This window comes from Nicotiana tabacum, chromosome 16 (assembly GCF_000715075.1).
Source record: "Nicotiana tabacum cultivar K326 chromosome 16, ASM71507v2, whole genome shotgun sequence".
Lineage (NCBI taxonomy): Eukaryota > Viridiplantae > Streptophyta > Magnoliopsida > Solanales > Solanaceae > Nicotiana > Nicotiana tabacum.
Genome location: NC_134095.1, coordinates 137,885,972 through 137,909,665, shown reverse-complemented (window position 1 = coordinate 137,909,665; position 23,694 = coordinate 137,885,972). Strand labels below are relative to the sequence as shown.

The 23,694-nt window shown below is 36.0% G+C and overlaps 2 protein-coding genes across 2 annotated transcripts; both read right to left on the bottom strand.

Moving 5' to 3' along the window:
* Positions 1-21,677: 21,677 nt before the first annotated feature.
* On the bottom strand, positions 21,678-22,121 carry LOC142170429 (uncharacterized). The gene has a single exon (XM_075232336.1). It carries the CDS (start codon positions 22,119-22,121, stop codon positions 21,678-21,680), a length of 444 nt encoding a protein of 147 aa, XP_075088437.1.
* Positions 22,122-22,548: 427 nt separating this feature from the next.
* On the bottom strand, positions 22,549-23,487 carry LOC142170428 (uncharacterized). The gene has a single exon (XM_075232335.1). It carries the CDS (start codon positions 23,485-23,487, stop codon positions 22,549-22,551), a length of 939 nt encoding a protein of 312 aa, XP_075088436.1.
* Positions 23,488-23,694: the final 207 nt, after the last annotated feature.

The following is a 23,694-nucleotide window of genomic DNA, read 5'->3' as shown; positions in this document are numbered from 1 at the left end:
CAGCGTATAAAAGGTATTTGAAATTCGAGGCTAACAACAGGGGCCTGATTGGCTTTCTACAATACACAATAGCCTTGAATCATTATTAACATTACACTACAACATGTAACCATCCATTATCTTTCATCAAACCTAACATACACATTAAACATTGCATTGTTAAACATGCTAAGTCCCAAATTCATATATTCTACAAAAGTAAACCTTGAACATGACAATAGAACCGTGAATTTTTAAACTACATTAGCAATAGATTTGCTTGGGCCAAATGACGCTGACTTGACCAACTAGTGGCCAAGCCCACAACCACAGCCCAACATTCAAAGATGTCCGCATTCAGTATTCTCTAAGCAGAAATCAACTTAAGCAGAGTTATTGGTTCTTCAAGAACATACATAACACAACCATCAGGTCTGATTCAAACCTTAGTTTCAACACATAAAACTGATGAATCAAGCAGTAATATATCATCAGACTACTAATAATGAATTAGAAGCTTACTCACATACATTTGAAACTATTGAAAACTAAACTAAGATTATAAATTTATGATTAACAGACTACATAACCTTCATGACATTATACCAATTTTCAGCTAACATGAAAACAAACTAACTAACAATTATTAAACTATAACAAGCATACAAAAATGAAGCTCTTGAAATTCAAGCATTGGAACACCATTTTTACTTGATAATCATCAATTCCACTCCAAAAGGTCTGAAAATGTACCTGATTACAGCAACAAAACAAAGAAATAAGCTTGAAGTGGGAGTAAACAGCAGCGGAATATCAGCAGCACCAACACAAGGTAAACAACCAAGAGATTCAGTCCTTTTTAAGCCCAGAATAAACCAGAGATTCTTGAAGATTTCAAGTTTATGAAGATAAATAGAAAACCAAGCTAATTTCTACCAAAAATATGAAGGATATGCAGTGTTTTTGAATTCAGCCGTTTTAAAGCTTTTTTTAGTATTGTAATTCTCTCAAAATCTCACTTGACAATGAAGAAACAGGCCTTTTTTTAGAAGCGTTCTAGGGCAGCAAAATTGGTTATGTTATTTGCCAATTACCCCTTCTTGATTTTTATTCTTGTTCACTTTTACCCCAATTTTCTAATCTGTTTGTCAAACTACACCCAAACCCCACCTTTCAAGAAGTTTCCAAATCAGTTATACAAGATTCCCCTTGATTAAAAATCCTAAAACACCCTTTAGGCTTCTACTATTACCCTCAGAACCGGATGTGGGTCAAGTTGACCCAACAAATCAAAATCAAAACCTGGGCATATAACACGGACTGACCCCCTCTTTTTCTTTGGGCCTCTGTTGACAGAGTCCAAGTCTATTTCAAACGTCGAAACCGACAGGAAAATAAGCCTATAGAGTCATAAGAACTCATGAAGGCCTGAATCCGAAGAAAAATAAAAATAGAAAGGAATTTGAACAAAATCGAACAATAAAGATTAACTAACTAAAAATGTACTGACTACAAATAAATTGGAATTAGAATGCACACAAAATGAACAGAAAAATAAGAAAGAAAAGGGAAGAAGCAGAAGGAGATGAGAATGAGTTTAAAAACGAAAAATGAAAGAAAGAAAAGTGGCCGGAAAAAATACCTAGAAAAACGATTGGATAGTGGACATTGAAAAGATCTTCAAAACCTTCGATTTTTAGCTGGGATTGACATTAATCGTGTGTTCCCGTTGAGATCACACGAATAAAATCAATTTCGACCCTAATCCTTCACTGAAACTTGACGATTTGGGAGATTTGGGATTTTTGGGTTTGGGGTCTTGACCTTGGATCTAAAATTCGAAATGATGGAGAGGGATTTGTAGGAAATTTCTTCAGGATTTAGGAAGAGAAGGGGATGGGGTTATGTGGTGTATTTTTTAGGCAGATTAGAGGTGGCACCGCCACCGGAGAGGGTGAGGATTATTAGGGCGGCGTTAGGGTTAAGGTGTGAGTCTCTGATGGAGGAGATGAAGTGAAGAGAGATGGAACCGGGGGGTAGGTTGTTTGGACACTTATATGGGGAACTAAAGGCCAGTTCCGGGTCGTTTGATCAAATGAAATCGACGACTCTGATGAAGGGGAGTGAGAACGACGTCGTTTGGTTAGGCTGAAGACTTGGACCGGGTTAGGGGTGATTTGGGCCTGGACTTTGAGCGGGTTTGGGGGTAAAATGGCTTGAGCAGTTGCCAAATTTGCCCAGATCAAACAGCCTTTTGTAGTTCTTTTCTTTTATTTTAATTTCCAATTTTTTTTCTTTTCAAATTAAAAGTAAAAACCAAATTTAATTCTTAAACTAAATTAACTTACCAAATTAGATTAATTACTCAAAATAGTAATTACAACAATGAATTCATTCCTAAATTAAAAGAAAAACTACAAAGATCAAAATTAAAAAGTTTAAAATGCAAGGTGAATCATTTTTTTTGTGATTTTCGCTTTTATAAAACAACTAATTTACTAATTAACCTAAAAATATAAAAATAAATCCTAAATGCAAATGAAATGTATTTTTGTATTTTCATGAATTAAATAACATTAAACATGCACAGAAAAATGTAAATAATTAAGAAAAATTCTACAATAGTTCCTAAAACGACAAACAATGAAAAGAAAAAATCTAACTCTTTGGAATTTTGTAGGAGTAATTCATGTGGGGAAAAATCACGTGCTCACAGCTGCCCCTCTTTGCTCGGAGACACGAAGGGTTTTTGGGCAAAGATAAAATGAGCAATTATGATGGATTTTTGCCCATTTGAAACTATATGAGAAGCATGTTTTTGAAAGGAGTCCGACCGAACCTTGCTTTAGAGGTTGCCTACATATCTCTGGCTATAAAGGAATCAAGTCAGTGTAGTTCTAGAAGTTTTGGTAGCTAGGTCTACCGGGAAACTGTGATTTCACTGTTGTTGCTGTTGTTTCTGCTTGCTGAGCTCGTTATTACACCGAAATAAAAGATAAAAAGCTAAACTAGCTAATCCTATCAACTACGAGTTACAAGATTCATATCTATAAACCTTCTAAAGCTTGATCTCGAGTCTTGGATGGTTCTTCTTGCAGACTCTTATCTGAATCTTGATGCTCATTAGCTGCAACCACTAGTTCATTTTTCAGATTTTGGATCAAGGCGGGACATGCGAAGCTTATGACTTCGATCATATCTTGAGCAGTCTGCATCTTTCTTTGCTTCTGCACTTTGAGTTCACTTCTTTTTGTTCTTTTTTCTTCTTTTCTTTATTCTAGATTGAGACTCATTCTTTTGGTCATCTCCAACGTTGTGCCTCATAGTGAAAATCTATTCAGGCACCAAAGCAAACAAAAAAAACGAAATGTTTCTGCCCCAGTTTTCACTAGAAACATTTCGTGAGTTATTGTAATAAAACCTAAACTATTTCTTTATTTGAAAGCGATAAAATAAGGATTGTGTATCCTTGGGAAAGAGATTAGGGATTGGAACCCTATATCTATACTAAAAATCAACTAGGGAGTGGAGACCCTATGTTGGAAAGGCGACTAGGGAGTAGAGACCCTATGTCCAAAATAATCTCAACTAGGGGGTGGAGACCCTAGGTTGGCAAAAGGCAACTAAGGAGTGGAGACCCTATGTCTGAAATAACCTCAACTAGAGAGCGGGGACCCTATGTCTATAATCTCAACTAGGGAGAGGAGACCTTATGTTGGCAAAAGGTGACTAGAGAGTGGAGACCCTATGTTTAAAATAATCTCAACTAGGGAGTAAAGACCCTATGTTGGCAAAAGGCGACTAGGGAGTAGATACCCTATGTCTAAAATAATCTCAACTAGGGAGTGTAGACCCTATGTTGGCAAAAGGCGACTAGGGAGTAGAGACCCAATGTCTAAAATAATCTCAACTACGGAGTGGCGACCCTATGTTGGCAAAAGGCGACTAGGGAGTGGAGACCTTATGTCTAAAAATAAACTCAACTAGGGAGTGGAGACCCTATGTTGGAAAAGCGTAAAAGTAGAGATTGGGGGTCCTAAGCTACCATTTTGTGAATTTTCTTCTTATCTTATTATTTTTTTTAATCTTGTTTTGTTTTCTCTTCCTTCTATTTTTTTTATTTTCAGTGGATGAGTAAATGCAGGAAAAAATTTGGAGGGAACTTCCTTTTTTATGGATTGTTGCTGCAAAGCTGTTTTTAGCACATGCGTATTTCTTTTTTGGTTGCACCTGCTTCAAGGTTACTTTGGATTGCACCTGTTTCATGTTTTCAAACAAAGAACAATTATTAGTTTGAAACAGTGGTTGATTTTGTGTCCTTGATTGTTTTTGATCACTTGATCTCGACCCAACTCTTTTGTTGAGAACCTCTGCTGCTTGTTGGATTTCTGAAGATTGATCTCTCTTCTGAAACTGAGGAACTCAACTTTCCAAAATTTCGCATGACAGTTCACCCGTATGAGATTTTGGCCTTTTCATGTTATTCTGCCTATAAGGGCATTTGACTTTGGATTTCTTTCATTTTCTATAGTTTTGACTTCGGAGCATCGGCCATCATGGCCAGTGGAGATAGACCTGATGCACCCCTTGAGGCTAGGTGCTTTCCTTTGGATTTGGCTTTTATTAAGCATAACCTGGTAAAACCAATCTTGCCACCTTTTCTTTGTATTAGTTTCGGAATAGAGTTAGAACGAAAGAGATTCAAAGAAAAGTAAACAAAGGACAAGAAAGTGAATTTAAGGAGAAGTGTCCCTTTCGGGGAGGAAAGAAGGACTTATCTGGAGTGCATGCAGACTTCAATAGACATGACATGCTTCTCGGACTGGATACCCGATTTGCACAACTATCAAACTTCTCATAAACTCATTACGACCCGTGTTTCAAAACCAATAAACCTTTCCAGGACTCTTTCTATGCCAATGGTGGTAAGGAATTTCTTCTTTTCGATCAACGGCACCCTTTGCGGGTTTTCGCCAATCGACCTCTCACATTTCTCTTCTCACCGTCGCCTTATAGTGCTCTTTACGATTTTTCACTAACAAGACTCTCTGGTTTCAATTTCTCTTCTCACCATCGGCTTACGGTGACCGTGGGTTTTCACCAATAAGACTCTCTCATTTTATTTCTTTTATCTTGATTACATCGGGTTCAAACAACTGCGTTCTCCGAATTTGAACACCTTCTAACGCTTGATCGGAAGGACATGAACAAGGTTTGGGCCAAAAAGAATTTGGATTGAATTACAACTTTGGAATCGTTCAAGCGGGATCATCGCTAAACCATTATAACATCTGCCCTAGTTTCACTTTTGGGGGAAATTGGATTTTTGTTTTGGTGTGATTGAACCCTAAAGAGAGGCTGCCTATGTATCCTTTCGGAATCAAGTTGAACGTAGTTCATGGAATACATTTTGTTTTGTTGTTTCTTTTTCTTTTGTTTTGGATGATTTTTTTACAAATCTTTCCAGTTCGAAAGAGGGTAATGAAAGAAAGGTAACCGACTCAAAGGGTTATCAAAGGATTGGAGTGTTTAGGGTAGCGAGAATGAAAGCCTTCGTCACCCAATCAGACAATGTTATTGTTGTGGTAAGAATAGACATAATACCTTTTGAGTGCGTCTGCATTTACAACTGTTTCGGGGTCATTTCCTTCGATGTCTCCTAGGTGTAAGCACGTGATTTTTGCCCTATATGAGAATTACTCCCAAAAAATTCAAAAATAAAATGATTTTTCTTTGGTGTGCAATTTTGTGATATTTTGAATAATTATTTGTGTTTGTCTGTGCGTGTTTATTTGCTAAATTAATAAAAAATACAAAAATATGTTGCATTTGCATGTAGGATTTAATTCTATAATTGTTAGTAATTAAATTTGTTTTACAAAAATTAAAAAATTACAAAAATAGGCATCGTTTGCATTTTTAGCATTTAATGTCCAAATATACAATTTTATGCTTAATTAATACTTAATTGTGCGTTAATTTTTATTGGGAGTTAATTTGCGCTTTTATAACTTAATTTAGTTCTTAATAATAGTTTAAGTATTTTTATAATTTAGTTTTAGAAAAATAAAAGAAGAAAAGAGAGCGAAAATATAAAGAAAGTCGGAATTGGGCCTCTTCTTCAATTTCAAGCCACAGGCCCAAAAAATGGCCCAATCTTCCCTACGACCCAGTCCATTTCTAACTGGGTTGACCCAGTCCATAACCCAACACCCCTATTATCTTACAAACAACACAAAACAAAAGAAAAAAAAGGAGAAAAAACCTTAAAAATTTCTAAACAATCCGCCCCCCCCCCCTTCCCTATCTTCTTCTTCTCCAAGTTTCTCCAAAGCTCATCCATGGCTTCCCCCTCAAGCTCCCATGGCTGCCCTTTACCCTCCATTATCACGTCCAGACAACCCCTCACAGCTTCATCTTCACCCTCACCATGGACAACCCAGTTGCGTCTTCATCTTCTCCATGTCGAGCTCAAAAAGCTCATCCATGGCTGCTCCTCCTCCTTCGTTCTTCGTCGAGCTTTAAACAACGTTGCTGCTTCTTATTCCTCACTTTAAGACTGCTGCTGCTGCTCATCGAAGCTCCTGCTTCGCCGCAGCTGCTTCCTCATCGTTCAAACGCGTCACTGCTGCCCGTTTATGCCCCGTTGCTTCTGCCGATGTTTTCTTCTTCTCCCCGTCGACGGACAGCTGCTGCCATGGTCGCCACTGCTGCTGCCGTTCCAGCTCGTCCAACTGTTCCTCATCAACGCAGGCAGCCATGACTGCCATTGCGTCTCTTCTCTTCGAGCTGCGTCTGCTTCTACTTCTTCTTCGTCTTCGTCGTTCTTCGTTCGAGCTTTGGTCGAGGCTCAGACAGATTTGTTTACAATCAAAGTTCGTCGTTGATTCATCTCCGGTTAGTTGTTTTTGAGTTTATTTTTGTCCATATTTTTGTTTGATATTTTCCGGATCCAAAATCGTTAAAGAATTCAATTCTTGTTTGTTCGTTGTTCATCGTTGAAATAATTTTCTAGTGTGTTCATGTTGTTTGTTAAATTAATTTTCAGATTTCAAAATAGAAGTTTAATTAGTTGTTTTCATGTTTATTTCATGTTTGTATTATTGTTTAAGTAAGTATTTGTTAGTTTGATGTTTGTTAGATTCAAATTGAAATTTAATTAACTATTTCTTCAATTTGTTTCATGTGTTTATGTATTGTTAGAAATTGTTAATATTGTTAAGTTCAAGTTTAAGTTCATAATTGTTTCTTCGTCGGTCTTGTTATTTGTTTAAAGAATTTAGTTGTGTTAGAGAAATATGTTGGTTTAATCGTTTAAATCCATCATGTTTGTTGTTTAAAATAGATTTAATTCATGTTCATACTTTGTTTGATTGTTCTTGAATCCGAAATTTGTATAGCTTGATTTCTTGTTTACCATTTGTGATTATTTCTTGAATTTGTCTCATAAAGTTTAATATAGGAATTGTTGGTTGTAATGTTGTTAGAATTGATTTTAAGTTCAATATGATTGAATTTAGAAATCTTCATACTTTGTTTGTTGTTGTTGTTGAATCCGAAAATAGGATTGTTTGTTGCTAAAATAGTGTTCAATCAAATTTTAGTTGTTCTTTGTTGTTCAATTTGTGTTCATGTGATTTGTTGTTGAATTGTTGTTAAAATCGTGTTCATGTGATATTGTTGTTATGATGTTCATCCGTGTTCATATTGTTGTTTGAACATTGTTAGAAATTGATCATATTATCTATATTTTGGTTAAGTTTGATTAATTGATGTGTTATAGCTGATGGGTAGTTTGGTAATTTGTAGTACGTTCAGGGGTAGTTTGGTAATTTCAGTAAGGTCGGAGGGGGTAGTTTAGGAATTGTACATTTTGAAATTGTTTATTTGAAGCATGGGGGACAAAATGAAATGGGGTGGGTTGTGATATAGTTGTTTAATATAAAGGGGGGACAAGATTTAATTTAAAGGGGAATCTTGCATTATTTTAAATGAAGCATGGGGGACAAAATATAATGGGGTGGTGTGATATGTTTATTTAATGTAATGGGGATGAGTGGAAAGATAATGGGTTGGGTAGAGAAAAAGTATGAATTTTAATTAATTGAAAGGTTTATGGGATGGGTTATATATGTGAAGTCTTGAACACAAGACAGGGAAGAAGATAAAAAGAACAGAAATACAAAGAGAGAACACATACAGACGAGAAAAAATACACACACAGATAGAGAGAAAAAACGGACAGAGAATAGAAGAGAGAAAAATTCCGAAAAAAATATTTAAGCTTTCAAAATAAAAATAAAAGCTAAAAAATATACTGCTTTCTTTCTTTGTTTGAAATTAGTATTAATGGTTGTTGTTTCATTTAAAGCTTAAAGCTTTTGTTTTTGGGATTACTACTCCACCGGTCTGTTACCGGTTTGTTACTGTTGCTGGGCAGTTGTTGCTGTTGCACTGTTATTACTGTTGCTGATTTTCATCTTCATTTTCTTTTGCTTCCAATATCAGGTACATATCTTTTAAACTCATGTTGTGAAGAGCTTCAACATGGAAAGTAAATGAAGTTTGGAATTATAAGGATGTCTTCTACTCATTTAAATTTTATTAGTTTAAATTTCAGTTTTGTTTTAGTTGGTTAATATAGTATTAAATCAATTAGTAGATTAGTTCTCTTTCTTAATAACTAATGGCTTAGTTATTTTAGGAACGTGATCAACTCATTTCTTTTAATATATGAAATAATGTCAATGATTTTTTTTACAAAATATAGAGTTAAGTGTTTGCAAATAGTCGCATAGGCAGAGAATAAGAATTGGTTTATTTATCTCAAACTCAATCTTTGTAAACAAATTAACCAAACAATTATAACTTTGGACTAAAAACAAGTATATAAGAAGGATATGGGATTTACAAGCACGAATTGCAACATTTTATGTCAAGGATATGTAGAAATAGAATTCGCATTAAATATAACAATAAAAATTCTTCAGAAACTATTAATTTGTTTATCAAATTAATTCTTTTTTCAGTTTTATATGCGATTCGATTTTTGGATATGTTAATATTGTATCCACGATAAAAATGGTAGTATTTTTAGTTACATGTTGTTTGTTTCTTTTTCATATCATTAATTCTTTAAAATTTGAATAGTTTTGAGGTATATAATTCATACGCGTAAAATAAGACTTGTAGCAACGCCTAATAAATTTTGAATTCTTTGTCAAGAAATTTGGTGGCATCCCAATTGGTAATTCTCCATGAATCTTACATTTAAAAATAGATGGATGCAATAAACATTTATGAAAAATCTATACTACTATTAAGAATCTTTTGCGTGATTAGGGATGCGTTCGCGTAACCTGATTATATTTCTAAAAGTAATTCGGATTATGCGTTCGCGCAACTTCGAACGAACATTTAATAAAAAGGGGGCTCTTCGGAGAATATCAATATTAATTTCATATAACTCGAGATGTGCGGTTCAATATTTAATTATACAAGAGCGACGAACGTTCTTAATTTTATTTTAAGCACAATTTCGAACTAGTCTTTTTTTTCTTATAATAAAAAATTTCGAAAAAAAATAATAATTATTATATTATCAATATCATTGTGTATACGTATGCGTGACACGATTTTTCATGTTAAAATATATATAATATATAAAACGGATACACGTACACGTGATTCGATTCAAAGAAGGGTCTTTAAATCTAAATAGAAGCGGTAACAATAAAATCATGCAATAAAAATGTATTTTACAAATCAAAATAATCAAGCCGAATATAACAGTTGAGCGACCGTGCTAGAACCACGGAACTCGGGAATGCCTAACACCTTCTCCCGGATTAACAGAATTCCTTATCCGGATTTCTGGTTCGCAGAATAATAAACAAAGTCATATTCTCCTCGATTCAGGGATTAAAATTGGTGACTTGGGACGCCTTAAAATTCCCAGGTGGCGACTCTGAAACAAACAAACAAATCCCGTTTCGACTGTCCTTTAATTGGAGAAAACTCCCTACGCACCCTCTCGGGTATGTAAAAAGGAGGTGCGACAGCTCTGGCGACTCTGCTGGGGAATAAAACCCAGAACCACTGGTTCAGGGTTCAAGAATTCGAGCTTAAAATAATTGTTATAATTGGCTTTATTTATTATCTGATTTTTTTCTACATGATATATGCCCAATGTGCTAAATGACACTTTTACCGCTTTAATATTATTTGAATTATGAATATATACAACTGCTACGAAACCCCCTTCTTTCTGAGTCTTCTAAATTTATGGTGCACACGTGCGCGTGGCCCACCTTTCTGTTAAAGTCATACCAAATAAGACGAAGTTGGGACAAGTAACTAGGCCGGGTAGACTTTCGTGCTCCCGGTACGTTGCCCCCGCTTCGGCTCAAACTGTCCGTTTGGGTAAGCCAGGGCTAGATCAATATGCCTCAGGTTTTTCACTTAGAATAACTCAGCTTCATGCCGGATCCCTAGTAGGAGCGATTGTTTGCATCACGTGCATTTGACTTTGGAGACTCAACACAGGGGTTGGGTCTGTCTAGGACAGGTGTACCAAAAAAAATGACCATCCTGATGCATCTTACTTGCTGCTACTTGCGCATTTATTTGATCCGGATTTGTGTGTTGACTGACTTTTGAATATCATGAATAATATTTTAAAATTGAAAAAAAAAAAGAAATAGCGGTTAGGGAATTGACTGTTTATTTTTGAAAAAAAAAAACCGATGCCCAAATACTGTCAAAAACTCTGCAGAAATTTTAAGAAAATGAAAAAAAATGTTTTATTAGTTTGTTTTATTAAAAGCAAAGGAAAAAAAAAAGAGTCGTTGTTCTGTCTTGTTTTTAAAAAAAAAAAATAGTTTGTCTTGCCATAAAAAATGAAAATAAAAAAGAGTCTTATTTTTAAAATGGTTTTTTTTATTTTATTTATTTGCTTATGAAAATGCAAAAAATAAAAATAAAAAATAAAAAAGTCTTTCATTATTTGTCGCCATCTTTCATTATTTGTCGCAAATATATATATATATATATACATATAAATCCGAAAAGTTTTTTTTTATTTCCAAAAGATATATATATCTTTATTTGTTGCAAAGAGTATTTGTCTTGCCAAGAAAATTCAAAATAAAATTCCAAAAAAAAATATGTCTTGCAAAAAATAATATAAATATCTTTATTTTCCATTGTTGATAAAACAAAAATAATAAAAATGTTTTCTTTTAAGAAAAAAAATCCGAAAATATTTTGATTCTTCTTTCAAAATTGAAAAGAAAATTCAAAATTCAAAAAATATTTTTTAGAAGCATTTCTTTTATCAAAAGTAAAATTCCAAAAATATTTTTTTCTTTAGAATAAAAAAAAGAGACAAATGGAAATTCGAAAAAAAAAACTTCCTTTTACTTTTGAAATTCTCAAAGTTCAAATCAAAAGAAAAGGAATTTTTACGAGTTTTTCTTTCAAAAAGAAATCAATCAAAAAAATATATATACTTCCTTTGAGCAGTTCTTTCACAGTTCCAATAAAAAAAAATTAGTTCATTTACTTATTCACAAGGCCCGAACTACGAAGGTTTGATTCTCACCGGATGTGAGATACGTAGGCAACCCTCATCGGGTCCAACCCCCATTTTTGCTAAAATAGCCAAAAACCAATAAATAAATAAAAAACATGTCAAAATTTTAATTTTTTCATAAATAAGTCGGGTAGTGTCTAGCCTCTACTTTTTGCTAAAACAAAATAGCCAAAAAAAATATGTCAAATTTTAGTTTTGTCATAAAGAAGTCGGGTGACGCTGTTTTATCAAGACATAGACGAATGTTCCCGAAAGGGACGCCGGAAGGCTGACTTTGCATAAACAGCCACCTTGGGTCATTTTTTAAAATTTGGTTCAGTTGACCCACACAGCCTTAAAAAATCTTCGTCCCCGAGGCGCTGAAGGGTCGTGTTGCAACACTTGTTTTTTATTGTAATTTGAAAAAAAAACAAAGAGTCAACGGTCAGGTGAATTTTTTTTTAGTCAAAAATAAGTCGAGCTAGCTTCGACAGTGTCTTAAACCGTTCTTGCCAAAATAGCCTTAGAGTATCTTTCAGTTGTCGAAAGGCTATTTTCGTAAAAGAACGAACAAGTTTGTAAAGTGTCAAAATAATCCTCCCCGACCTCAAAATTCATGTGAGATTTGGAAGGGGCCACATTTGCAAAAATAGCCATTTGGTTGCATTTGTCAAACGGGAAAAGGAAGCTGACCTTTTTGTTTCGAGGTTATAAATCTTTAATTAGAATATGTGGGTTGTTTGATTTTCGAGTTTGTAGGTCATCTTCAAACCTTTAAAACCCAGTTTATTTTAATATGAAAATTGAAAAAAAAATGATTAATATTGTTTATCTTTTATTGGTCCGAACTACGCAAGGTCTGATTCATGCGGGGTCATGATACGTAGGCAATCTCCATAAGATTCGACCACAACAAAAAAAAAAATGAAAAATGAAAAAAAAATCGAAAAAAAAGAAAAGAAAAAAAATGAATGAAAAAAAAATCGAAAAAGAAGAAAAATGAAAAAAAATGTTGTTAATAATGAGGACCGACTGAGTCCATTCTAACCTGTTTTGAATCGCAAAGAAAGAATGTGGTTTGTTTGTGGTTAGCCGAAACTACAAGACCCAGAAGCACACTTTGCGGGGATCAGGCTTGATAACAGAAACACTCAAATCCTATTAGGACTTGTTGACTAAGGTTGATGATATTGAAGTTGGTAATGCTCTTGGCAATACTAATGCAAAGCTTAGTGGCTAATATGCCAATTTTGATAAAATGGAAGGACGCTCCGTTCCTTGGTTAGCAAGAGAGAAGCTGGTGGTGTCTTATTTTGTTGTCATTTCTGTTGTCCGGATTATTCTTAGGGTTGTAGTCCGAATATTGTCTTGTGTCAAACCTTCTTATCTTTCCAGTTTGTCATATCAATTTGTTTAAGTTTTGTCAAGGCTGTGTTAGGATTTTATTCTGGTTGTTTTGTTTGTTTTATTATTCAAACCATTTCGCCAGTAGTCTAATACAAAAGTCGGTCTTTTGTTGTTTCCAGTCATCTTTTGTTTAGTCCTTTTATTATTTTTTGTTCAGCGCCGATTCTCGTGACATGACATGTGCACACAGTTTGGGCCTGGTCTTTAAAGTTAATCATAAAACCCTGGAGAGGTGATCAAAGCATTTAAGGAAAATAAGAACAGTTTGAGATTATTTGAAGCCCGAGTCATGTGGAACTGGGGCAAGTAAAACTTAAAGAAAACCGTTAAATGCAAGATTCGCCAAATTGGAATGAGGGTCGTTCATGAGAATGAGAGTGTCGCCCAACGGTGCTTTAGAAATGACAAATGAAAAAGCAAGTGTTTAACATAATTGTCAAGTCCAGCACCATCGGAAGAGACTATAAATCTATGATCAATTGTGTTGTTTGCATTTGGCATGTTTTGAAGACTGGAATGACGAAGGCATTTTGTTCTGCTATCTAAACACTTTATCCTTTGTTACCCCCCTTTGAGCCTTATTTATTTTCTTTCATACCCCTCGTTCGGAATCAATAACAACGACTAGGAAATACGAGCCTGGAAGGTAAAGAAAAAAAAATCAAAAAAAAAACGAAAAAAAGGAAAAGAAAAGAAAAATGATAACAATAAAAAAAAACAAAAGAAAGTCAAATGAAAACAGAGGAATTGGGAACTACGTTTGACCTGATTCCTCAAAGAGGATACGTAGGCGCTTCACGGCTCGGTCATAGGGTGCATAGTGTGCATGGTGTGCATAGTGTAAAAAAAAATTAAAAAATATATATAATAAATAAATAATCCCCAAGCAAGAAACTGGGGCAAGGGTTGCGCTTGTGGGAAGCAAAAAAAATTGGTTCCGAAGGTTGTAATTTTAAAACCCCAAATTTATTTTGTTTTTGAGCCTTTAATACCCTTTCTTTCTAGCCTATCCAAAACCCACACTACGGTCCAAAGAAAGACCTTCTGACCAGTCTGCAAAAGATGCCAAGTCAGACAAATGAGAGTCTTACCAGCGAACATAACATTCTGTTCCACAGCAGAAAGGACTCTAATCTCCAGCAGAGAGAGTCATACTGGCAACACTCCAAATCCCCAGCTGGAAAGTGATACAAATGAGAAAGTCTTATCGGTGAAAATCTTCACGGACACCATAAGGCGATGAAAGCTGAGAGAAAAACCAAAATGAGAGAGGCTTGATAGTGAAAACCCTTCGGGCACTACAAGTCGAATAAGATTAAGAATCAGATGGGAATTGCCAATTGAAGGTCTTGAAAGACGATTGACGGCAGAGGATAAGGCCACAGGTGCATGTCATGACCATTAGAGTCGGTATATGCATTTGATAGGTTTTTCTTTATAGTTTCTTTTGTTAAAGAGTCATCTTTTTCCGTTGTCTTTTATTCTGTTTCCTTTTTATCTTTTCCTTTCATAGAAAAATTCCCCAGTAGAGTCTGTTTGGTCAGAACTAGTGGGAAATGACTTCAAAATAGGCCATCAGCTTTCCAATATAAGATCTGACTAGTACATCCAAGTAGTATAGTCAAGAAGGAACAAGCGCAAGGCCAGTGTCAAGAAAGATATCCCCAACAAAAGGGTCAACGAGTGTCAAGAGGGATACCCTTGCCGAAATCAAAGGTTATAAACCTCAAGGCCAAGGCCGGTGGACAAATTAAGGAGAGCAATGAGCATGATTTGGGAAATTCATGCGAGACTAAAAGGTAGGGGAAAGGCCAATTTCCGAGCTGTGCCACAAAGGAAGAGGGATATCCCCAGCAGAAAGGATTATCCCCAACAAATAATATCATCCCCAACAAGTTGTGGGACGCAGAGCAAGGAAGGAGAAAGGAAAAACCATCCCAGTGGAGTATCACAGCCAACCACCACGCTTTAAGCTAACAAATGTTTGATTTGAAACAGGTAAAAAAAATTGGCATTTATAACGGAAATGCATGCCACAAGAAAGATTGTCAAACTGGGGCAGAAAATTTTCCTTTCATTTGGAAAATTTTCTGGAAGTCAGATACCCATTCGGGGTAGAATGAATATAGCACCAGTCTCAAGGGAAGTGGTCTTTGAACCAGTTTTACCCCAAGCATAACAATTTTAATAGAGGAAGTTGTTCCCCAGCAGACAGAATAAAGGGATGACACTTGTGTTCAGAAAAGCAAAGAGCCATTATCATCCTCAGCAGCTTCCAGAAGAATGAAGCATCGATTTGAAGGGATAAAACTTCCCAGCAGCAATATCCTCAACAACGTTATCCCAAAAAGATAACACTTATATCCCCAACAGTGTTGAAAAAAAAAATTGAGGGGAAGAAAGAAGACTCCCGCAGTGGTATTATCCCCAGCAAGCAAGAACAAGCAGAGCGAAGGAAAAAGAAAAAAAAAAGAAGAAATCAGGCGTCCACCTGGAGAATGAGGATGAAGAATTAAAGAAGAAATCAGGCGTCCACCTGGAGAATGAGGATGAAGAATTAAAGAAGAAATCAGGCGTCCACCTGGAGAATGAGGATGAAGAATTAAAGAAGAAATCAGGCGTCCACCTGGAGAATGAGGATGAAAAATTGAAGAAGAAATCAGGCGTCCACCTGGAGAACAAGGAAGAGAAATGGAAGTATTAGCAGTCAGGCGTCCACCTGGAGAACAAGGAAGAACAGTTGAAGTATCAGCAATAAGGCATCCACCTGGAGAACAAGGAAGAACAGTTGAAATATCAGAAGTCAGGCGTCCACCTGGAGAACAAGGAAAAACACCAAAGCTGGGGCAGAAGATTTTTTGCCATTGTCGAAAATTTTCTCGGAGGGACGAGGAAATCAATTCAAGTTTTAAGAGGAAGCAAGACAACACGATTCGAAGAAAAACAGTCTGAGTTAAGACAATTCCAAGATTTTGAAAATGGGATCATCAGCCCTCGAATAGGATATTTTGGGTTCATCCGCCCTCGAATAGGATATAATGGGTTCATCCGCCCTCGAATAGGATATTTTGGGTTCATCCGCCCTCGAATAGGATATTGTTGGGTTCATCCGCCCTCGAATAGGATATTTTGGGTTCATCCGCCCTCGAATAGGATATTTTGGGTTCATCCGCCCTCGAATAGGATATTTTGGGTTCATCCGCCCTCGAATAGGATATAATGGGTTCATCCGCCCTCGAATAGGATATTTTGGGTTCATCCGCCCTCGAATAGGATATTGTTGGGTTCATCCGCCCTCGAATAGGATATTTTGGGTTCATCCGCCCTCGAATAGGATATTTTGGGTTCATCCGCCCTCGAATAGGATATAATGGGTTCATCCGCCCTTGAATAGGATATTTTGGGTTCATCCGCCCTCGAATAGGATATTTTGGGTTCATCCGCCCTCGAATAGGATATTGTTGGGTTCATCCGCCCTCGAATAGGATATTTCGGGTTCATCCGCCCTCGAATAGGATTTTATTTTAAAAGTTGTTGAAGTCAGGAGCCCGCCTGAAAAGAGTAATGGCGATTATTTTCAAAGTTGTTGGTTGAAATCAGGAGCCCGCCTGAAGAGAGGAAAGGCATTTTATTTTAGAAGTTGTTGTTGAAGTCAGGAGCCCGCTTGAAGAGAGGAATGACGTTTATTTCAAAAGTTGTTTATTTGAAGTTGGGAGCCCGCCCAGATAACAGAGGCATACATTTCAAGTCTTTAATTTTCAAGTATTGAAGTTGGGAGCCCGCCCAGGTAACAGAGGCATACATTTCAAGATCAAGTCAGAGGACAATAAAACAGAGGGTTACAATAGGAATCCCCAGCAGGAAACAATAAAATTCCCCGGCACCGGGAAGCAGAAGGTTGCAACAAGAGGTCACAGCACAAACTCAAGTGCATGTGTCAAAAGAAGAAAAGTACCGGAAGAAATGCAAGCAGACAAGGAAGCAAGGCAACAAAAACAAATTGTACTCTAGCCTAGCTTCTTGTTTTCTTTTAAGCACGTTGTAACAAGGAGATCGGTAAGCAGTAGTAATAGCATGCAACAACAGTAACAGTGCAGTCCAACGGTAGTCCCAGCTACCAAAGTTTCCCGAACTACATTGACCTGATTCCTGTTTAGCCCAGGATATGTAGGAAACCTTTGAAGCAAAGGTTCGGTCAAATCTTTTTCAAAAAATGCTTCAACGGAGTACTCGAATGGGCAAAAATCGCTCGCTTTATCTTTGCACGAAAACCCTTCGTGTCTTCGGGCAAAGAGGGGCAGCTGTAAGCACGTGATTTTTGCCCTATATGAGAATTACTCCCAAAAAATTCAAAAATAAAATGATTTTTCTTTGGTGTGCAATTTTGTGATATTTTGTGATATTTTGAATAATTATTTGTATTTGTCTGTGCGTGTTTATTTGCTAAATTAATAAAAAAATACAAAAATATGTCGCATTTGCATGTAGGATTTAATTCTATAATTGTTAGTAATTAAATTTGTTTTACAAAAATTAAAAAATTACAAAAATAGGCATCGTTTGCATTTTTAGCATTTAATGTCCAAATATACAATTTTATGCTTAATTAATACTTAATTGTGCGTTAATTTTTATTGGGAGTTAATTTGCGCTTTTATAACTTAATTTAGTTCTTAATAATAGTTTAAGTATTTTTATAATTTAGTTTTAGAAAAATAAAAGAAGAAAAGAGAGCGAAAATATAAAGAAAGTCGGAATTGGGCCTCTTCTTCAATTTCAAGCCACAGGCCCAAAAAATGGCCCAATCTTCCCTACGACCCAGTCCATTTCGAACTGGGTCGACCCAGTCCCTAACCCAACACCCCTATTATCTTACAAACAACACAAAACAAAAGAAAAAAAAGGAGAAAAAACCCTAAAAATTTCTAAACAATCCCCCTCCCCCTTCCCTATCTTCTTCTTCTCCAAGTTTCTCCAAAGCTCATCCATGGCTTCCCCCTCAAGCTCCCATGGCTGCCCTTTACCCTCCATTATCACGTCCAGACAACCCCTCACAGCTTCATCTTCACCCTCACCATGGACAACCCAGTTGCGTCTTCATCTTCTCCATGTCGAGCTCAAAAAGCTCATCCATGGCTGCTCCTCCTCCTTCATTCTTCGTCGAACTTTAAACAACGTTGCTGCTTCTTCTTACTCACTTTAAGACTGCTGCTGCTGCTCGTCGAAGCTCCTGCTGCGCCACAGCTGCTTCCTCATCGTTCAAACGCGTCACTGCTGCCCGTTTATGCCCCGTTGCTTCTGCCGATGTTTTCTTCTTCTCCCCGTCGACGGACAACTGCTGCCATGGTCGCCACTGCTGCTGCCATTCCAGCTCGTCCAGCTGTTCCTCATCAACGCAGGCAGCCATGACTGCCATTGCGTCTCTTCTCTTCGAGCTGCGTCTGCTTCTACTTCTTCTTCGTCTTCGTCGTTCTTCTTTCGAGCTTTGGTCGAGGCTCGGACAGATTTGTTTACAATCAAAGTTCGTCGTTGATTCATCTCCGGTTAGTTGTTTTTGAGTTTATTTTTGTCCATATTTTTGTTTGATATTTTCCGGATCCAAAATCGTTAAAGAATTCAATTCTTGTTTGTTCGTTGTTCATCGTTGAAATAATTTTCTAGTGTGTTCATGTTGTTTGTTAAATTAATTTTCAGATTTCAAAATAGAAGTTTAATTAGTTGTTTTCATGTTTATTTCATGTTTGTATTATTGTTTAAGTAAGTATTTGTTAGTTTGATGTTTGTTAGATTCAAATTGAAATTTAATTAACTATTTCTTCAATTTGTTTCATGTGTTTATGTATTGTTAGAAATTGTTAATATTGTTAAGTTCAAGTTTAAGTTCATAATTGTTTCTTCGTCGGTCTTGTTATTTGTTTAAAGAATTTAGTTGTGTTAGAGAAATATGTTGGTTTAATCGTTTAAATCCATCATGTTTGTTGTTTAAAATAGATTTAATTCATGTTCATACTTTGTTTGATTGTTCTTGAATCCGAAATTTGTATAGCTTGATTTCTTGTTTACCATTTGTGATTATTTCTTGAATTTGTCTCATAAAGTTTAATATAGGAATTGTTGGTTGTAATGTTGTTAGAATTGATTTTAAGTTCAATATGATTGAATTTAGAAATCTTCATACTTTGTTTGTTGTTGTTGTTGAATCCGAAAATAGGATTGTTTGTTGCTAAAATAGTGTTCAATCAAATTTTAGTTGTTCTTTGTTGTTCAATTTGTGTTCAGGTGATTTGTTGTTGAATTGTTGTTAAAATCGTGTTCATGTGATATTGTTGTTATGATGTTCATCCGTGTTCATATTGTTGTTTGAACATTGTTAGAAATTGATCATATTGTCTATATTTTGGTTAAGTTTGATTAATTGATGTGTTATAGCTGATGGGTAGTTTGGTAATTTGTAGTACGTTCAGGGGTAGTTTGGTAATTTCAGTAAGGTCGTGAGGGGTAGTTTAGGAATTGTACATTTTGAAATTGTTTATTTGAAGCATGGGGGACAAAATGAAATGGGGTGGGTTGTGATATAGTTGTTTAATATAAAGGGGGACAAGATTTAATTTAAAGGGGGAATCTTGCATTATTTTAAATGAAGCATGGGGGACAAAATATAATGGGGTGGTGTGATATGTTTATTTAATGTAATGAGGATGAGTGGAAAGATAATGGGTTGGGTAGAGAAAAAGTATGGATTTTAATTAATTGAAAGGTTTATGGGATGGGTTATATATGTGAAGTCTTGAACACAAGACATGGAAGAAGATAAAAAGAACAGAAATACAAAGAGAGAACACATACAGACGAGAAAAAATACACACACAGATAGAGAGAAAAAACAGACAGAGAATAGAAGAGAGAAAAATTCCGAAAAAAATATTTAAGCTTTCAAAATAAAAATAAAAGCTAAAAAATCTACTGCTTTCTTTCTTTGTTTGAAATTAGTATTAATGGTTGTTGTTTCATTTAAAGCTTAAAGCTTTTGTTTTTGGGATTACTACTCCACCGGTCTGTTACCGGTTTGTTACTGTTGCTGGGCAGTTGTTGCTGTTGCACTGTTATTACTGTTGCTGATTTTCATCTTCATTTTCTTTTGCTTCCAATATCAGGTACATATCTTTTAAACTCATGTTGTGAAGAGCTTCAACATGGGAAGTAAATGAAGTTTGGAATTATTCAGTTTTGTTTTAGTTGGTTAATATAGTATTAAATCAATTAGTAGATTAGTTCTCTTTCTTAATAACTAATGGCTTAGTTATTTTAGGAACGCGATCAACTCATTTCTTTTAATATATGAAATAATGTCAATGATTTTTTTTTTACAAAATATAGAGTTAAGTGTTTGCAAATAGTCGCATAGGCAGAGAATAAGAATTGGTTTATTTATCTCAAACTCAATCTTTGTAAACAAATTAACCAAACAATTATAACTTTGGACTAAAAACAAGTATATAAGAAGGATATGGGATTTACAAGCACGAATTGCAACATTTTATGTCAAGGATATGTAGAAATAGAATTCGCATTAAATATAACAATAAAAATTCTTCAGAAACTATTAATTTGTTTATCAAATTAATTCTTTTTTCAGTTTTATATGCGATTCGATTTTAGGATATGTTAATGTTGTATCCACGATAAAAATGGTAGTATTTTTAGTTACATGTTGTTTGTTTCTTTTTCATATCATTAATTCTTTAAAATTTGAATAGTTTTGAGGTATATAATTCATACGCGTAAAATAAGACTTGTAGCAACGCCTAATAAATTTTGAATTCTTTGTCAAGAAATTTGGTGGCATCCCAATTGGTAATTCTCCATGAATCTTACATTTAAAAATACATGGATGCAATAAACATTTATGAAAAATCTATACTACTATTAAGAATCTTTTGCGTGATTAGGGATGCGTTCGCGTAACCTGATTATATTTCTAAAAGCAATTCGGATTATGCGTTCACGCAACTTCGAACGAACATTTAATAAAAAGGGGGCTCTTCGGAGAATATCAATATTAATTTCATATAACTCGAGATGTGCGGTTCAATATTTAATTATACAAGAGCGACGAACGTTCTTAATTTTATTTTAAGCACAATTTCGAACTAGTCTTTTTTTTCTTATAATAAAAAATTTCGAAAAAAAATAATAATTATTATATTATCAATATCATTGTGTATACGTACGCGTGATACGATTTTTCATGTTAAAATATATATAATATATAAAACGGATACACGTACACGTGATTCGATTCAAAGAAGGGTCTTTAAATCTAAATAGAAACGATAACAATAAAATCATGCAATAAAAATGTATTTTACAAATCAAAATAATCAAGCCGAATATAACAGTTGAGCGACCGTGCTAGAACCACGGAACTCGGGAATGCCTAACACCTTCTCCCGGATTAACAGAATTCCTTATCCGGATTTCTGGTTCGCAGAATAATAAACAGAGTCATATTCTCCTCGATTCAGGGATTAAAATTGGTGACTTGGGACGCCTTAAAATTCCCAGGTGGCGACTCTGAAACAAACAAACAAATCCCGTTTCGACTGTCCTTTAATTGGAGAAAACTCCCTACGCACCCTCTCGGGTATGTAAAAAGGAGGTGCGACACTAGGTATAACGCCCCTTTTGGCAATATTTTTTTGATAATGTATGGGCCCTTCTAGTTATGAGCGAACTTTCCTTTTGCTTCCTGGTGGTGAGGGAGAATACGCCTCAAAACGAATTGCCATACTTCAAAGTTCCTAGGCCGCACTTTCTTGTTGTAAGCATGGGCCAATCTTTGTTGATACAACTGCCTGTGGCAGACTGCGTCCATTCGTTTTTCATCGATCAGGGTTAACTGTTCCAAACGGGATTTGACCCACTCACTATCCTCAATCTCAGTTTCAACAATGATCCGAAGAGAAGGGATTTCAACTTCTGTGGGTATCACGACTTCAGTGCCATAAACCAAAAGATACGGGGTCGCTCCAACTGATGTGCACACAGTAGTGCGGTATCCCAATAATGCAAATGACAACTTTTCATACCATTGCTTGGAACTTTGGATCATCTTTCTCAAAAATCTTTTTGATGTTCTTGTTTGCTGCCTCAACAACACCATTATCTTTAGGCCGGTAAGGGGTAGAGTTCCGATGCGTTATCTTGAATTGTTCGCATATCTCCCTCATCAAATGGGTATTCAAGTTTGCAACATTATCCGTAGAGATAGTTGTAGGATACCAAAACGATAGATGATATTGGAGTGCATGAAGTCTACCACCACTTTTTAGTGACAGATTTGAGAGTAATTGCTTTAACCCACTTTGTGAAGTAGTCGATAGAGACCAATATGAACCTATGTCTATTTGAAGCTTTTGGCTCGATCGGCCCAATGACGTCCATACCCCACACAACAAATGGCCAAGGTGCTGACATAGGATGCAGTTCTGTAGGCGGTGCATGGATCAAATCACCATGCCCTGACACTGATGACATTTTCGGACAAAACTGAAACAATCCTTTTCCATAGTCATCCAATAATAGCCTGCTCAAAGGATCTTCTTTTCCAAAACATACCCATTCATATGGGGTCCACACACTCCTGCGTGCACTTCATACATGATTCTTCTGGCCTCTTCGGCATCAACATATCTTAACAAGTTGAGATCTGGAGTCCTTTTGTACAAGACCTCACCGCTCAAGAAGAAATCGCTTGCAAATCGTCTAATAGTTCTCTTTTGGTCTCCATTGGCTTGATCGGGATATTCTTTAGTTTCTAGAAATCTCATGATATCATGATACCATGGCCGAACATCCGATTTTGCCTCAACCGTATTGCAGTAACCGTGCCTTTCTTGGATTTGGATTTCCAACGGGTCAATGTGGAGATTGCCTGGATATGGCAACATTGACGCCAAAGTAGCAACTGCATAAGTCAACTCATTGTGAAAATGAGGAATGTACCTGAACTCGACTGACTTGAACCGTTTACTAAGATCCTCCACATGTTGCATATATAGAATAAGCTTGATATCCCGGGTTTCCCATTCACCCTGAGTTTGTCGGATAATAAAGTTCGAATCTCCCATGATCAATAGTTCTTCAACATCTTGGTCGATTGCCATATTCATACGCATAATGTAGGCTTCATACTCGACAGTATTGTTTGTGCTGAAAAACTGAAGCCGAGCTGGGGCTGGATAGTGTTGACCAATGGGTGAGATCAAAATTGCCCCAATCCCGACACTTTTTGCGTTCACAGCTCCATCGAAGAACATTTTCCAAGCATTGGTGTCTTCTGATATTACCTCAGCTGAATTCACCTCCTCGTCCGGGAAGTATGTATTCAAGGGCTGATATTCGTTATCAACAGGGCTTTCAGCTAGGTGATCTGCTAGAGCCTGAACTTTTATTGTCGTGCGGGTGACATTGACTATGTCAAATTTAGTGAGCAGTATCTGCCATTTTGCTAACCTCTCTATGGGCATCGACTTCTAGAATATGTACTTTAAAGGATCCAGCCCGGTGATGAGGTAAGTGGTATAGGCCAACAGGTAATGCCTACGCTTTTGAGCGACCCAAGTTAAGGCGCAGCAAGTCCTTTCCAACAAGGTATATTTAGCTTCATAGCTTGTGAACTTTTTACTCAGATAGTAGACTGCCTGCTCTTTCTTCCCGGTCACATCATGTTGCCC

Bases quoted from the DNA above. Each gene is read 5' to 3' on its own strand.
- LOC142170429 (XM_075232336.1), bottom strand. From the start codon at position 22,121: ATGGTGTTGTTGAGGCAGCAAACAAGAACATCAAAAAGATTTTTGAGA.
- LOC142170428 (XM_075232335.1), bottom strand. From the start codon at position 23,487: ATGCCCATAGAGAGGTTAGCAAAATGGCAGATACTGCTCACTAAATTT.